Source organism: Medicago sativa, chromosome 2 (genome assembly GCF_051527215.1).
Source record: "Medicago sativa cultivar Bolivia chromosome 2, Bolivia_mono, whole genome shotgun sequence".
In the NCBI taxonomy this organism is placed as follows: Eukaryota; Viridiplantae; Streptophyta; class Magnoliopsida; order Fabales; family Fabaceae; genus Medicago; species Medicago sativa.
Window position 1 is genome coordinate 450,609 of NC_140750.1, and position 17,158 is coordinate 467,766.

The 17,158-nt window shown below is 33.3% G+C and overlaps 2 protein-coding genes, 1 non-coding gene and 1 pseudogene across 3 annotated transcripts; 3 read left to right on the forward strand and 1 right to left on the reverse strand.

The window, feature by feature from the left end:
• Positions 1 to 1,609: 1,609 nt before the first annotated feature.
• On the forward strand, positions 1,610 to 5,874 carry LOC146943337 (nifU-like protein 2, chloroplastic). The gene is made up of 4 exons (XM_085747821.1): positions 1,610 to 1,819; positions 1,912 to 2,008; positions 3,079 to 3,389; positions 5,303 to 5,874. The coding sequence occupies exons 1-4, from the start codon at positions 1,733 to 1,735 to the stop codon at positions 5,489 to 5,491; spliced, it is 684 nt and encodes a 227-aa protein (XP_085603947.1). The 5' UTR covers positions 1,610 to 1,732; the 3' UTR covers positions 5,492 to 5,874.
• On the reverse strand, positions 4,480 to 4,596 carry LOC146943338 (U11 spliceosomal RNA). The gene has a single exon (XR_015029564.1). It is a non-coding gene; the product is annotated as a U11 spliceosomal RNA (small nuclear RNA).
• A 2,475-nt stretch (positions 5,875 to 8,349) lies between the features above and the next one.
• On the forward strand, positions 8,350 to 10,513 carry LOC146943339 (uncharacterized; annotated as a pseudogene).
• Positions 10,514 to 13,254: 2,741 nt separating this feature from the next.
• Positions 13,255 to 16,812, forward strand: LOC146943340 (uncharacterized). The gene is made up of 4 exons (XM_085747823.1): positions 13,255 to 13,548; positions 13,621 to 13,728; positions 13,847 to 14,954; positions 16,352 to 16,812. The coding sequence occupies exons 1-4, from the start codon at positions 13,282 to 13,284 to the stop codon at positions 16,366 to 16,368; spliced, it is 1,500 nt and encodes a 499-aa protein (XP_085603949.1). The 5' UTR covers positions 13,255 to 13,281; the 3' UTR covers positions 16,369 to 16,812.
• Positions 16,813 to 17,158: the final 346 nt, after the last annotated feature.

Here is a 17,158-nt window from a genome sequence, read left to right on the forward strand (position 1 = left end):
CATGTGCTTCCACACAAACGGGAGAAGAGTTGTAAGACAAAAATAATTATTAAATAATGAGTTGCTTCAAATGTCTACGAGATACGGGATACGATACGGATACGATACTGCACCGATACGCCGATACGATATGGCTGGGATACGTTAATAAAAAAGTTATATAATTAAATGTACAATATAATTATAATCATTTTTTTTAATATGCAAATACATTATCAAACAAAAGAAACTATGAAAGTCATAGGCTCGTAGCACATCAACATAAATATAAATAATATTGATGATTAAGAGAGTGATAATTAGTCCAATTACATACACAATATAACCCAAAAAGAGCACCATCCGTGCTATACTATATCCAAAAAGAACATTGTTAGTGTTATACTATATCGATCCAAAAAAGAACACATCAGTACTCAAGAGTTAAGTTATTTTAGTTAACATTAATTGGGAAATATCTGGGGAAATATCTAGGTAGGTATCAGTGCAGTATAATTATGAGATACTCTCCTGATACGTATCGGAAAGTATCGGATAATTATTTTTTTAAAAAATAAAATTTAATTATCGGTGCAGGATACGCATGGGATACAATACGTCATCCATTTTGAAGTATCGGAACTTCACAGTTAAGAATAAACCTAAAAGAAAGACATTAAGGAACAAAATGAGTCTTGTAACTGACGTTATTGTAGCTCCAATAAACTGCTTTCCTCCTTCTCCAACCATCCCACAATGCACCATTAATTAGGATTAAAACCTAATATAATAGTAACATCCAAATATTATTTATTTTTGTTTATGTAAATGAAAAATTAGACCAGTAACTTTTTTTTTAAAATTGAATAAAACCAAATAAATTTGATCGCTATTAAAATGAATGTTAGTTTTATGTAATTCAAAATCAATCATTCGAGATCAGATCTGAATCATTATTTAACAATATATTAGTAACTTATATATAAAATATTAAAAATTGAGGTTTGTTAACTTAAACCAACAAAAATAATGAATGTCCAAGTTAGCAAGCGTGCACCTTTTTATTTGAACAAAAATATCATTCATCTTTATTATTTAAAACTAATAACTTGATGGTTAATTTAGTAATTTTCATTATAAAATATTTGTTAACTTGCATCAATTTACTAACTTATACCAACTTTTGGTATGAACATATTTATGTCACAATTACAAACATTAAATAGGCCAAAAAAAAAAAGACAAAACAGTTTTGACAAAAAAGTGAATACAATTATTATTTTTTGAAAATTACATAATTACCTTTCGTTTAATAATGATTTATAATAGTAGTAGATCAATAATATTTTTTGTCCAAATGAAAAGGTGCGTATTTATGTACTATAGTCCTTGTAACAATTAAAAACAAGCATATTAGTAGGGTGTATTAATTAAAATTAGAGCGTAAAGTAAGAGTAAGAAAGAAAAGGTTGGGCTTAGTAGAAAAGGCCGAAAAGAAAAGAAAGGAAGAAACGGAACTTTGGTGGGTGGTGTGCGATTGGCGATGGTGTTTGGGTGGGTGACGTGACTGGTGAGAGAGAGAGAGAACAAAAGAAAACAAAACAAAAGAGAATTTGGATGCATCCTCCTCATTTCCTTTCGTGATCGATTGATTGATTAATTGATTATTAGGTCAAACAAAACTAAACGAAACGAAACGAAACGAAAAGGATTTGATTTTGATTTTGATTTGGTTTCAGAAAATCAGCACCCGATGCAAGGTGTGGTGGTGCTCAACACACAATCTTACTGCACAGCTACCCTTCAACCTTCTTCTTCTTCTTCCATCACCCTCAAAAAGGTAGGTTTCATTTCTATCTTCTTCTATCTTCTTTCTTTTTTCTCTTTCCTCGTTTTAATTATTATATTATATACTTTCTTTTGTTGTTGCAGGGCACGAGATTTTTTGGTACCAATGTTTCTTTTAGGACAACAAGTAACAACAACCTTCTGCCGCGTCCTTCCCTTTCCTTTCATACACGTCCGTTTGGTTAGTTATTTAGTTACCTACTTCCAAGGCCATATTCATCATAACTGTCTGTATGTTTGGTTCTGTGCTCACAAAAGTAAAAGTGAGTTGAATGTAAAATGATTCATGTTATAATCAAATTCTAAATTCATACACATCCATTTGGTTAGTTTGTTAGTCAGTTGACTACTTACCCCTCTTCAAATTCCAACTATTTTTCTTCAATTAAATTGTTTGTACTAAATATTATGCAGATACTTCACCATGCCCAATCCCATTTGAGACAGCATAAGTTTTGTGAGACAGTTTGGGGGGAACTTATCAAAACAGCTTATAATAATTTTTTAAAACTTTTTTCAGCTTCCTTTCATAAGTTCTCTAATATAACTTATAAAAACATCTTATAGCATATACACAAACAATTTAACTTTATTTTTCTTTTGCTATAGAAGTAGCTTTTGTAGGCTTATACATAAACGCTTGTGCTATAAGCTGCAAATAAGCTGTTTATCCAAACAGGCCCTTTTAACATATTTTCATAAGTTCTCATGAGTCATGAATTTTACTTATTTTGAGACTGTTTCGATGAACAACTTATTTTCATCTTATAGCACTAGCGTAAGTTTATCATGATAAGCACTTATGTATAAGCTATTTCTATAGCGAAATATAAAATAACTTAAATTGTTGTATAAATTATAAGTTGTTTTCATTAGCTATCTTAGAGAATTATGAAAATAAGCTGAAAACAACTTATTAATAATGTCACAAGTTGTTTTCATAATTTCTCTCAAACAGTCTCACAAAACTTATGCCAACGGATATACTCAAATAACTAAATCCAAACAGACCCTTTATCTTTTGTTAGAGGAATAGTTTATACATAAGCACTTATAAGCGCGTTACTAAACTGCTGTTTATCTAAACAATGCTGTATGTACATGAATGTGAATAAGCATGGCACTGGAGGCTTAATTCCAAATTCAACTTCAATATTTCTTTCTTTTTGAGTTTTCATTAATATAACAACTCAGTTTCGGAAATTGGGAGCTGGGACCTAACATGTGATCTTCATTATTATGTTTGTACAGCTATAAAGGCCGTTGCCACTCCAAATTCAGCTGTGGAATTGCCATTAACTGCTGAAAATGTAGAAACTGTGTTGGATGAAATTCGGCCGTATCTCATATCAGACGGTGGAAATGTCGCTCTACATGAAATCGATGGCAATGTTGTACGGTTGAAGTTACAGGGTGCCTGTGGGTCGTGTCCGAGTTCTGTTATGACAATGAAAATGGGCATTGAGCGTCGATTAATGGAAAAGATCCCTGAAATAGTCGCAGTCGAACCGGTAACTGATGAAGAAACCGGTCTCGAGCTAAATGATGAAAATATAGAGAAGGTTAGTTATGTTTAGCATTGCATGCACTAAACTGCTTATTCAACATGTGTCATATTCCATATTTGAATGTTCATTATGTTGTTGTTTCTTGAGAAAATTTATAGCGTATTTTAGGCTTTCTCTAATGACAACACATGTACAAGCGTTTACATAAGCTTTAAGAGGGAAACAACACATCATAAAGTACATGAAAATTGAAGCATATAGTACTTGGGCGGATTTGACACATTAACAAAATGATCAAAGTGAATGAAAAAAATATAGCATCTAGGGAAACAACACGTCATAAAGTACATGAAAATTGAAGCATATAGTACTTGGGCGGACTTGACACATTAACAAAATGATCAAAATGAATGAAAAAAATATAGCATCTGCTTGATTGTATTTTTTTTTTTACTTTTGAAAACACTTGTGGTGTATAATATAATAAAGGCCTGATAAATTTGTTTTCGGATCACTTTATTTAAAGAGATATGTAACTCGGCTTTATTTTATCATTTTATGAATATCTTGAAAAAGATAATAGAGCATTAGATATATGTTTTCGAATTGGTATATATAAGAATTAAGTAATCGTTTTGCATTTTTTTTGTCTTTACAACTTAAATAATATAGGATTTCACAAGCCAAATTTACCTGTATATCGTTTAAGCCTACCAGCTAGATTCAGAGGAGGCATTGCAATCATACTGGGAGCATAAAATCAGATTTAGAAACCAAAATGGCAGAAGTACCATGTTTTATGGGTTAGAGTGACAAAGGAGGATTATTTAGTTTGAAACTCTAAAACATAATCAACTGTTATGCCAATAATAGGATTAAATTTCTGCCTCTTGACTTCTTTTCATAATAGAAAGGGGATGAGTAATTGAGGAGAGATCAATGCCTTTTACAAAATAGAAGCAGAGATTAATGCAATTTTCCCCAAGAGAAAATGAAAAAAGAGAACAAAAACAACCTGGAGGTGTTCCTGTTTTTCTGTTCTGAAAAATAGAATCAAGTTTTAAATTCAGCTATTTACAAAACTTCTCTTGAAACAAGCTTTTTCTAAAACCCAAAAACAATTTTTAAAAACTAATATTTTTTATGAAGGGTTGGCTTAATGAGCCAACCCTATGATTTATAAAAATTATGTCTACCATATGTCTTGATAGCCATATAACACTCACCAATCGAGGGTGAGTGTGGCATAATTACCCTTTAAAAAAAAATTAACACACCTGTAGTTGAAGTTTTTGGGAGTTCTTTGAAAAAAACAACATAGATGATCTGATAATTGACTTCAAAGGAAAAAGAAGAATTGATGAATGATAAGTTTTGCAATATGTGCAAATTACTATACAATTTTACGACAATCATAGAAGACAAATCAGTTGTGAAATTCAAACCATTTGGGATGAAGTTACACATTTTTTGTCATAGAATTTCTTAAAAGTATTTTGTTATATAAGTTTACTAAAAATTTACAGTGATCAAGAGTTTCCTTGTAAGAAGTAGCCAGTTAGTAAATGTCTAACCTTTAACTGTTGCTGTTACTCAATTCTGTACACTGTCTATTTGGTGGTATGGGATTTTAGGTTGAGTACTAGCTGTCAGTATGTAGCTTAAAGTCTTCAACTTCAATGTCAAGCCCATGCGTTTCATTAAAAGAAAGATGCTTTGTCCGTGTAGGTTGGTTAGAATTCAAAAGTTCTGCGTTTTTCTGTACATGTAGGATTATGGTTATTGAGTCTGGTTTAAAAGATCAAAGTAAGCTTAATATTGACACAAGAATGTAGTCTTCTGTTCTGTCTTTTCAAGTCATTATTATATAAAGATTATCATCGTTATCAGCTAGTTTATAAAGAGTGCATGTTTATGTATATTTATCTGAAACATTTGCAGAGTTTAATATGTAGTGACTGTTTCAGGTTCTAGAGGAATTAAGGCCGTACCTGGTAGGGGCAGCTGGTGGAACTCTTGAATTGGTAGCAATTGAGGAGCCAATAGTAAAGGTCCGAATCACAGGTCCAGCTGCCGGTGTCATGACTGTGCGTGTTGCTGTTACACAAAAATTGCGAGAAAAAATACCTGCCATAGCAGCAGTTCAGCTGCTATGATATTTTGGTACAACACAAAGCGAGAAGATAAGTATATGACATTCTTGTAATTTTTCATGAACACCAATGGGAATGAAGTATGACATGTGATGTATAGTAAATTCAATATCATAATGTTTCACACAGTGGAGGAAGCCTTCCATTATTATTACAGTCAAAGTCAATCAAACTAATGTTTATTGTGTCTGTAGCTCCATTATGTTGTAATCGTGATTTTTAGAATGGCTACATGTTTATCCTGACTATAATAGTATAATGTCACAAATCAAACATGTATCTTGATTTGCTTGATATAAGTTAGCTATATTTTCTTTTTTGAGGGAAAGTTAGCTATATTTTCTAAACTCCATAATGTTGTCACTAATGGAAAGAACTTAACGCTATCAAGTGGCTGAACATGTACAGTTTGAATATGCATGCTATGTCTGAATTGTATCGGAACAAGATTTGGAATTGATGAATATGCATGCTATGTCTGAATTGTATCGGAATGAGATTTGGAAATGGAGTGTCAAAACTATTTGTGGCAGTTCGTGATATTATTGCTAGTACGGGGTTTAAAGGACGAGGTTGTTTGTATATTTGGAGCTTATGTTGCACTTGAGCTTAGGCAGAGAGGAAAATCATCAATTAACTGTGAGGCAATAATAGAATTAAGCAATTTAAAATGTTGTAGGGACCCCAAATTCTATTAGTGGTTGATTATTGAGCTCTTGATTATTTGATAACACTTATACCACATTGGTGACTGTTGATGAGAAATGTCATTTGAGGATCAGACATTTTAGATTCTTTGATAGTAGAATAATCTATCTTTTGACTAAGGATGTGTGTTTGATATGCCTATAGCAATGCTTGGTTGATAACATGCTCTACACGCGGGTTATTGCCATCAATTTAGTACTCACATGATGATATATGGCTAAGATTGTCGACTTGATGTGGTATTGCTTTGGAATGTATGCCTAACTTTAGGCGTTGATCATTATTTAGTAGATAGATGGATGATTTTGTGCTACATTGCAAGTACGAATTATAGTATTGAAACCTTTGTGTTGTTGATATGAGTTGAATCAAGTTTTGGGACACTCTATTGAGTTGGGAGTGTCGAATGTAATGTTACTAAGTTGTTGCCAACGTTACCAAATCATTTTCATCCATTTCTATGCTCTCTCACTCGTGTCTCAATCACTCGCAGCCAGCCCCGTAGAGCAAAAAGGATGAACACCAATGTTGATACCACCATTAAATTTACTGAAATGTACTATGTTCTAAATTAGTGGAAAGAAAAAGATGAATAATCTAATCTCTCTCTGTTCATATATATTTAAATCTATGTAAGCATTCTTTTACAAATGTTTGTTCACTCAAATTAGTATTTTCCATCTACTATAAACTCTCTCTCATTCTCACATGTCTCATTTGACATATTTATCCCAAACTACTTGTCATCATTATTATATAATATCAATAAATCACTCATTACTTTTATATTAATGCGTTGCACTTATTGATTAAAATAGTTGCAAATATATGGTTGAAAAATAATAAATGAAGTGCAAGAATACCGTAAAAAAAATTCAAGTGCAAGGATGCTTTGCTCTTAATATATTACTAGGCATTCAATAAATGTAAAAAATAGTTTTTTGCTTATAAATGTGACTCGAGGGAGTATTTTACACTAACAATTAGTATAAACAATCATTTTCTAAAGTAGTGTCTATATCTCGAATGAAATACCGTTATCTGAGATGGATGAATAACAATTAAACCTTCTAACCTCCTTAAAAAAAAATAAACCTTCTAACCATAGTCACACATTATTTGTAAAAAGGGTTTTGCAATTTTTTGATATTTGTTATTATTATTTATTTCTTTACATGGTATGGTGTTTTCACATTTGTTTTTCTTCGTTTTGCCATTACCAATAAGTCATTTGTCTGTTGTATGAAGTGGTCGTTAACATCAAAGTGTTGGCTTGACAATAGTTTTTTGCAAGACAACATCAATTTTGTTTATGTATTTTGAATGGACATGATACCCTTTAAGATATATGGTGTGTTGTAATTTTTCTCCTTCACTTAGTGTTGGTGGTTTTGTGGGTTGACGTGTTTTGAGGTTCTCGATCATGTAAAAAAATTAGATAGATCCTTTTTTTAAGAAAATTATGAATTTTATTTCATAATAGTTTTAACCATACAAACCTATTTATGTAATATTGACATTATCCCTAAAATATGAATATTATTTTGTAAAAAAAAAAAATGAATATAATTTCTATTTTGTTACTACTTTACAAACATAATTAGCCCTTTTCCCTAAAAAACATAATTAGCCCGTCTCTTAAGAACATACATTAGCCCATCGCTAGTTGAGAACAAATTAAGTGATACGTGTATAAATTAGAATAGAAAGTAGAAACACACCAAAGTTTGAAAACGATCGCATATCAGCCCTAAATCGCGTGATACAGTATCCGCGTGCCGTCGTGCCTCACCCCACTTTCCTCTGAAGGAAGCAACATACTATCACCATAGCAACGATCCTTGGTTTAAGCAACTGTTCACCGCAACCGAAGAGGAGAAATCAATTGTACCACCGTATCTGAAACGATCTGGTTTCGTTCCTCGTAAGGTTGATGATTTTGGTGAAGGTGGAGCTTTCCCGGAAATCCACGTGATACAATATCCGCTTGATATGGAAAGGAATGAGAATTCGAAGCCGGGGTCGAATATTCTTACGGTTACGGTTGATGTTCATGGTAATGTTGCGTATGATGCTATTGCGAAGCAGAATGAGAATGCGAAGAAAATTGTCAGCATAAGGATCGTGATATAAGTGAGAAGGTTGCTCTTGATATGGCTTATACTAAGCAAGGCACAGAGGTCATGTATGATGATAGGCTATTAAACCAGGATAAAGGAATGTCTTCTGGATTTGGCGCTGATGATCAGTATAATGTGTATGACAAATGCTTGTTCACCGCACAACTAACACATTCCACACTATACAGGCCGAAGAAGGATGTTGATAATGAAGCTTATGAAGGTGCAGGTGAGCAGCTGGAGAAGACTGACAAAGGATTTACTGGGGCTTCTGAAAGGAGGGCACCTCCGACTCCGAGGGATAGGCCAGTAGAGTTTGAGAGTGAAGAAGCTGATCCATTTGGTCTTGATCAATTCTTGACCGAGGTTAAGAAGGGTAAGAAGGCCATGGAAAATGTAGGTGGGGGGAGCTAGTGCCGTATCTTCAATGCGAGATAGTTCTGATGGAGGTTCTGGCAGGACTCGCATTGGGTTTGAAAAAGGGCGTTAAGCAGATCGGTCCAAAAGGCTAATTATTATCATGCTATGTGGTTGAGTTAAGTGCATTACTTTTTGTTTTGAAACATTTTTTATTATGTTATTTATCTTTCCATGGAAGTGAAATGCAATGTTTAAACTTTAATCAGACTATTTTTTGTTTAAAGAAAACATAAATTTGATTCTTTTTTGCAATTTTATTTCACATACATAGTATTTGGATGTTAAGTATATATAAACAATGATTATTGAATTTATTTTCAAATATACTACCTCGAAAAATATTAATCGTTATAATTTTTTATTTTTTTTCCTTATATTTCGATTTTTCTAATTTCAAATAACAAAAAATAGCTTTCTTTAAAAAAGAGTAGGTTATTCCAAACAAATCGGGCTCATACTGGCGAATGCGATGGGAACTCCACTTACACAGAAGACAAGGGAGAAAAAGAGAATTCAGTGTCTTTAATATTAGAGGATGGCAACCAATGTTTGAAAGAATGTTTACCTGATAATAATTGCTTATTTCTAAGAGGAATAAGGTTTATTCAGCTAATGAAGATCAAGTTTGTATTAATGAATGTGATGGATCCCTAGAGGATATTCATAATAGGGGCACTGCTTCAAATTTGGGCCACTCCAGTGGTCAAAATGAAGACTTTCTTGATGAATCAGGTATTCCTTTTAATGCCACTTTGACACATCAGCAGAAGACTTCTGGAAGCAAATCTCTGTCTGAACATGAACTGGATTTGCATCTTAAAGGTTCAAATGGCTCGCAGAAGACAGTTAGCAGTAATATATCTCAAGATGATGCTGGTAATGATTGTGGTACATCGATATCAGGTGACATAGCTGTGTATCAAGGTGATCATCTTAATCTCGTAGTGAAAAGGCGCAAAAAGGAAAGTCTTGATAAGAAGTGCAACAAGGGTGGTTAATTACTGGTTAGTGAAGCGACTAGTGTTCCACTATTGGCTCCTGAAAGTTGTATTGGTATGAAGACTAACATTTATCCTCAGCATACATCTGGAGTTGAGCCTTGCCGTAATAAATTAATCGATGAAACTAATGAAACTGTACATGTTGAGCCCATTCCAACAAATGGTGGTAATGCAGATAAAGTTCAACATATGACTAATGAATCTCAACCCAAACAAAAGGAACCAAATGTTGCATCTTTAAATGGCTTGCAAAAGCCAATTGCTAGTGATAAAGCTTTAGTTGATACTGTCTTTGATTGTGGAGCAGAGTTATCAAGTGATAGTGATGTGTATTACAATGAAAAGATTGATCTTACAGCCAAAAGGGATGAATTCCTGACCTCCCAGCACGCTTTTGGTTAAGATTTACCAGCAATGACTAAGCCAAGAGGACAAAACCTTTGCACTAAGTGCAATGAAGCTGGCCAGTTACTAGTTTGTAAAACTACTACTTGCACATCGACGGTGCATAAAAACTGCCTGGGTGATTCTGCTCAGTTGGACGCAAAGGGAAACTTTCTCTGCCCATTTTGTAAATATTCTCACGCTATTTCAGAATATCTTGAAGCCAAGAAAATATCTTCTTCGGCAAGGAAAGAATTAGCTATCTTCATTACATAAGAATGAAGTCAATCATCTTTAACATTTTATTTTAACATTTTATGAATATCTTGAATAAGATAAGAATTAGCTATCTTCATTACATAAGAATGAAGTCAATCATCTTTAACATTTTATTTTAACTTTTTATGAATATCTTGAATAAGATGACAGATCATAGATATATTGCAATGGTATAGATAAGAATGAAGTCAATCATATTGCAATTTATTTCTCGTTACAACTTAATAAAATAAGACTTCACAAGTCAAATGGGTTCAGTCCGTCTTTGCTTGTATGTCGCTTAAGCCTGCCAGCTAGGTTCATAGGAAGCAGCCTAGAGATCTAGCAATCATACTGGGAGCATAGAATCAGATTTAGAAACCAAAATGGCAGAAGTACATGTTATGCAATTCAACAACAACAACAACAACAACCAAGCCTTATCCCACTAAGTGGGGTCGGCTACATGGATCAAATGACGCCGTAGTGTTCTATCAAAAACCATATTTGGATCCAACTCATTGACCTCTAAATCTTTTCGAATGGTTTCTCTAATGGTTTTCTTAGTTCTTCCTCTACCTCTTTTAACCTGACTCTCCTCCATTTGATCTACTCTTCTTACAACGGCATCTACGGGTCTTCTCTCTACATGTCCAAACCATCTAAGCGTATTTTCTACTATAGGTGCTACCCCCACTCTCTCTCTAATGGTGTCATTCCTAATCCTATCCTGTCTAGTCTTACCACTCATCAAACACAACATCCTCATCTCCGCTACGCTTACTTTACTCTCGTGTTGACTCTTAACCGCCCAACACTCCGTACCATACAACATTGCCGGTCTGACTGCTGTCCTATAGAATTTTCCTTTCAGCTTAAGTGGTACTTTCTTATCGCACAAAACACCTGAGGCTCTTCTCCATTTCAACCACCTAGCTTGAATACGATGATGTACAACAACTTCTATTTCTCCGTCATTTTGTACTATGGACCCAAGATAGATTCGACAAAGTTTTACGTTGGCGGTCGAGGCCTAACACAACCCTCTCCTTTTACCCGGGCTTGGGACCGGCCTTGGCAGGATTAAGCACATGTTATGCAATTCTGAGATTAAATTTTTGTCTCATGACTTCTTTTATAAAAGAAAAGCAGGAATTGAACTCACCTCCTCTAAGGTATGCTTAAACAACATGCATGACTCTTCTATTTTTCAAATGAACATTCGCCATCCTTTTTTTGTTGATGTGCATCATAAACGGCCTACTGTTCTTAAGTTGACATATGATTTGCATAATGAACAATTTGTTTTATTTGGTGATAATCGTGACATTAAGTCAGTTGTACGAAATAATGAAGAAACGTCAATTAGGTTTTTTACTTGGTTTCATGCAAATCATCGATACGAAGAGGGTCAATACTTGACATATGTTGAATTTCCAATGAGATTTATGTGTGAAGGATGAGAAACGATGATGACAATCATGTAAACAAGGATATTGTATTTTTATTCCATGCAACCTTTTTGAATGGTTAATAGTATTTGTATTTATATTCCATGCAACCTTTTTGAATGGTTAATAGTATCTGGATACTTTAATTGGAGGCGGTGGTGAAAATGGTGAGAGCAAGATAAACAATACCGAAGATTATGGGACTCACCAAAGTCATGGCAGACCTCAAGACTCAAAGTCCCTTTTATACTAAATTTACTTTAAATTTATGCCGATCTATATGTCAAATAACTTAAGGGTCTTATTAACGAATGCCTCCAGGGCATTCGTGGGAGATATATATTTTTTTTGGTATAAATTAAGTTTCAATTTAATTTAAATAACATTTTTATTATCAAAATTTGATCACTACACTAATTTCTTGTGCTTAACACATGTATCAAACTCTCTAAAAAAAACATGTATCAAACTCTCTAAAAAAAACATGTATCAAACTAGTTTGACGTAGGTACTCTAATTTTCATGTGACACTCAATTTCAAAATCAATTTTTTTACACACTACACTAATTGAAACCCAATAAAAGAAACTTATGAGATAAAAAAGAAAAGCTAAAATAAACCTATATGAAATTTTGAGAGATTTGCTTTGACTTTATTATAGTATTGCCACAACTATTTTCAAGGTCAATTTGTTCATTTGTAATTTTTTTTTTTAGGGAATGCGCTTAAGAAATTAAATAAATATTTAATTTTTAATACATTAATTACATACATTTTTATAAAATCTTATTTTTAAACTTTTAGGGTGTGTTTTTTTTCAAGTTTACCAAATTTATTTCTAAGAATAACATTCCTTGGAATATAAAGATGAGAATTTTATTCCAAGGTATTTAAAAAAAATATGTTTGGTTAACTTTATAATATTCCTAGGAACCACAAAAATAGGGATTATAATAGATAACTACATATAAATTTATTCTCATATTCATGGGAACTTTATTCCCACCCATTTCCTTAGGAATTTTTTTCTATTCCCAAAAACATTTTATACCAGGATAAAATTTAGTTAACTTGTAACAAACATAGGCATATATATTTATATCAATTTATTCCCAGAAGTCAACAAATATAACTTGAAACAAACACACCCTTAAAAAATGTCCATAGGGCGTTCATTAACATTTTCGTTATGTTTTTTTTAATAAAATTTTTGTTATTTTAAACTTTTTTGTTTTTGAAAGATTGTTATTTTAAACTTGTACATGGGTAATTAATCAAATAAAGAAAAGGAATTTTTTTTTACTAATGATTATTGCGGTAAAATAAAATTATGGAATTGGCATCAGAATGGCCCGGGAAAGTAAAATGACTAAATTACCCTGTGAATGAGTTTAAGAAGAAGAAGAGTTGTGAAATACTAAAGAACGCAATTCGAAACCCTCACTCACTGATGGAATCTGAATCATCATCACTTCCATGGCATTGGGTGATTGAAGCCCTTGCTGGTTTCAAAGAAATCACCTTACCCACTTTACAAGCTTTGATTGATGCTTCCCCTTTAACGCACGATGATTTCTCTGAAACTACAAAGGATTTGATTGCGTTGAAGTGTTTGGAGGAACTTTACCCTTCTTCTTCTTCTTCTTCAACAACAACATTGAAGGAACTTGATTCTTCGCTTTCCTCCCAAGACGTTCTTAATCAAATATTGCGTCAGGTAACTCAAACATTTTCAATCTTCTTTTATGTTTTCAAATTTTAGGGATTAACAGTTGTACTCACTAACTAGGTACCGTTATCAAATCTAAGAACTTTTGGACCGGAGCTTTTCAAATGGGATGTTAACCGATTTATCGCGCACAAAAGAGCCGACAATGTGAAATGTCAGTTAGAGAAGGTGATTATTACACTGTCTGACATTCTTTTTTCCTTTTTCAGAAATATAAAAAAAAATTAATAACTGCTTTCCCTCTCCCTTTCGTAATTTGTCCCTGTTTTCTCATTTTGCTGAATAGCTGAAAGAATCAATATTGGACGGTACTCTACCACTTAATGATCACTTAAAAGAAACGAGTGGCTTATTCCAAACAAATCCGGCTCATACTCGCAATTGCGACGGGGGAGAAAAAGAGGATATTCATAATAGGTTGAGCCACTCCAGTTGTCAAAATGAAGACTTTCTTGATGAATCAGGTATTCCTTTTAATGCCACTTCGACACATCAGCACAAGACTTCTGGAAGCAAACCTCGGTCTGAACATGAACCGGATTTGCATCTTAAAGGTTCAAATGGCTCGCAGAAGACAGTTAGCAGTGATAAATCTCAAGACGATGCTGGTAATGATTGTGGTATACCGATATCAGGTGACACAGATGTGTATCAAGGTGAAAATCTTAATCTCGTAGTGAAAAGGCGCAAAAAGGAAAGTCTTGATAACAAGTCTAACAAGGGCAGTCAATTACTGGTTAGTGAAGCGACTAGTGTTCCACTATTGGTTCCTGAAAGTTGTATTGGCATGCAGACTAACATTTATCCTCTGCATACATCTGGAGTTGTGCTTTGCGGTAACAAATTAATAGATGAAGCTAATGATACTGTACATGTTGAGCCCATTCCAACAAATGATGGTAATGCAGATAAAGTTCAGCATATGACTAATGAATCTCAACCCAAACAAAAGGAACCAAATGTTGCATCTTTAAATGGCTCGCAAAAGCCAGCTGCTAGTGATAAAGCTGGAGTTGATACTGTCAATGATTGTGGAGCAGAGTTATCAAGTGACAGTGATGTGTATTACAATGAAAAGATTGATCTTACAGCAAAAAAGGATGAATTCCTGAGCTCCCAGCATGCTTTTGGTCAAGATTTGCCGGCAATGACTGAATCAAGAGGACAAAACCTTTGTAGTAAGTGCAATGAAGCTGGCCAATTACTGGTTTGTAAAACTACTAGTTGCTCATTTATGGTGCATAAAAACTGCCTGGGTGATTCTGCTCAGTTGGACGCAAAGGGAAACTTTCTCTGCCCATTTTGTAAATATTCTCACGCTATTTCAGAATATCTTGAAGCCAAGAAAATATCTTCTTCGGCAAGGAAAGAATTAGCTATCTTCACTAGTAAAGGTATTAACATTTTATTCTAACTTTTTATGAATATAGATCATGGATATATGTTTTGAAATGGTATAGATAAGAATGAAGTCAATCATATTGCAATTTCTCGATAGAACTTAATACAATAAGACTTAACAAGTCAAATTGGTTCATCCAGTCTTTACTTGTATATGAATATCGCTTAAGCCTGCCAGCTAGGTTCAGAGGAAGCAACATGGAGATCTTGCAATCATACTGGGAGCATAAAATCAGATTTAGAAACCAAAATTACAGAAGTACATGTTACGCTATTTCTAAGATTAAATTTCTGTCTCATGACTTCTTTTATAAAAGAAAAGCAGAAATTGAACTCACCATCATTTTTTTGTTGATGAAATTGCGCATACCTCTCTTTAGTTCTGTTTAGAGGTGGTGAATGTGTCGATTTAGGTATACCTTGGTGGGGGTGAGTGCAATTTTTCCCCCTAGAAAAATTGAAAAAAGAGAACAAAAACAACTTGGAGTTGTTCTGGTTTTTCTTTTCTAAAAAATACGTATCAAATATCAATCATATACAAAAATCCTCTTGAAACAAGTTTCTTTTTAAAACCCAAAAACAATTTTTAAATACTATTACCAAACACAACCATGATTGATGTTTCTTGATGAATGATAAAAACTTCTAAGTGTGCTGATTACTAGTACATAATTTTATGACAGCCATAGAAGACATATCATTTGTGAAATTCAAACCATTCTAATTACTATACAGTTTTACGATGCTATCAGGACAAGCCGCTAGTGAAACTCTGACCATTTGGGATAAAGTTACACATAGTTTTTTTTAAAAGTATTCTGTTTTTCCATGCAAGAAGTAGCCAGTATTATAGGATAGAAAGCAAATCTCTAGCCTTTTAACTTGTTTCTGTTTATAAATTCAGCACACAGTTTACTTGGTGGTATGGGATTTCAGGTTGAGTACTAGCTGTCACCATGAAGCTTAAACCTCAATTTCAAGCCCTACGTTACAGTAAAAGAGAGATGATTTGTCCCATTATGTGGCTAAACTTTGAATGTTCTGCATTTTTTACGTATAGGATTATGGTTATTGAATCCGGTCTAAAAGATCAAATGAGCTTAATATTGACACAAGAAATTGGACAAGAATGAAGTGATTAAATAAGCTTAATTTTGACACAATAAATGGGACAAGAATGGTCTTTCTATTCTGTGTTATCAAATCATTATTACATCAATTAACATTGTTTTTTTTTTTTTTTTGAAGGAAACATCAATTAACATCGTTATCAGCTGGTTTAATTACTATTGTCATTGTGAATTGCAGAACCTGTTCACTTTAAAAAGTACATGTTATGTTATATTAATCTGAAACGTTTGCAGAGTTTAATATGCAATAACTGTTTCAGGTTCTATAGGAAATTAGGCCTTACCTGGTTGGGGCGGCTGATGGATCTCTTGAATTAGTAGTCACTGGGGAGCCAATTGTAAAGGTACAAATCACAGGTTCAGCTGCTGGTGTCATAACTGTTCGTGTTGCTGGTACACAAAAATTGTGAGGAAAAGTATCTGTTATAGCAGTTCAGCTGTTATGATATTTTGGTACGAACAGTATTTTGAAGATAAATATATGACATTCTTGTAGTTTTTCTTGAACACTATTGGGAATGAAATGTGATGTATAGTAAATTCAGTATTATAATGCTTCCACACGGTAGAAGAAGGCTTCCATTATTATTACAGTCAAATTACTGTTTATTGTCTGTGTCTGTATTATAATATTAAAATCGTGATGTTTTTAGTATGGCTACCTGTTTTGTATTGACTGAATTTAATTTCACAAATCAAACATGTATCTTGATTTTCTTCATATAGTCACCTAGATTCTCTTAAACTCCATAATTTTTTCACAAATGAAAAGAACTTCAATGTTAAAACTGTATCGGAATGAGATGAGTTCGAACTGATGGAATGTTGAAGCTATTTGTGGTAGTTTGTGAAATTTGTGCTAATACGAGGTTTGAAGGACAACGTTGTTTGTATGTTGGAGCTTATTTGTACTTGTGTTAAGGCAGCGAAGAAAGATATCTATTCTATCAGTAGTTGATTAATTTGACACTTAAAAAAACATTGGTGATTGTTAATGAATAGTACCAATCGAGGTTCAGATATTTCAGTATTATTGATATCTATCTATTGATTGAGGATGCATGTTT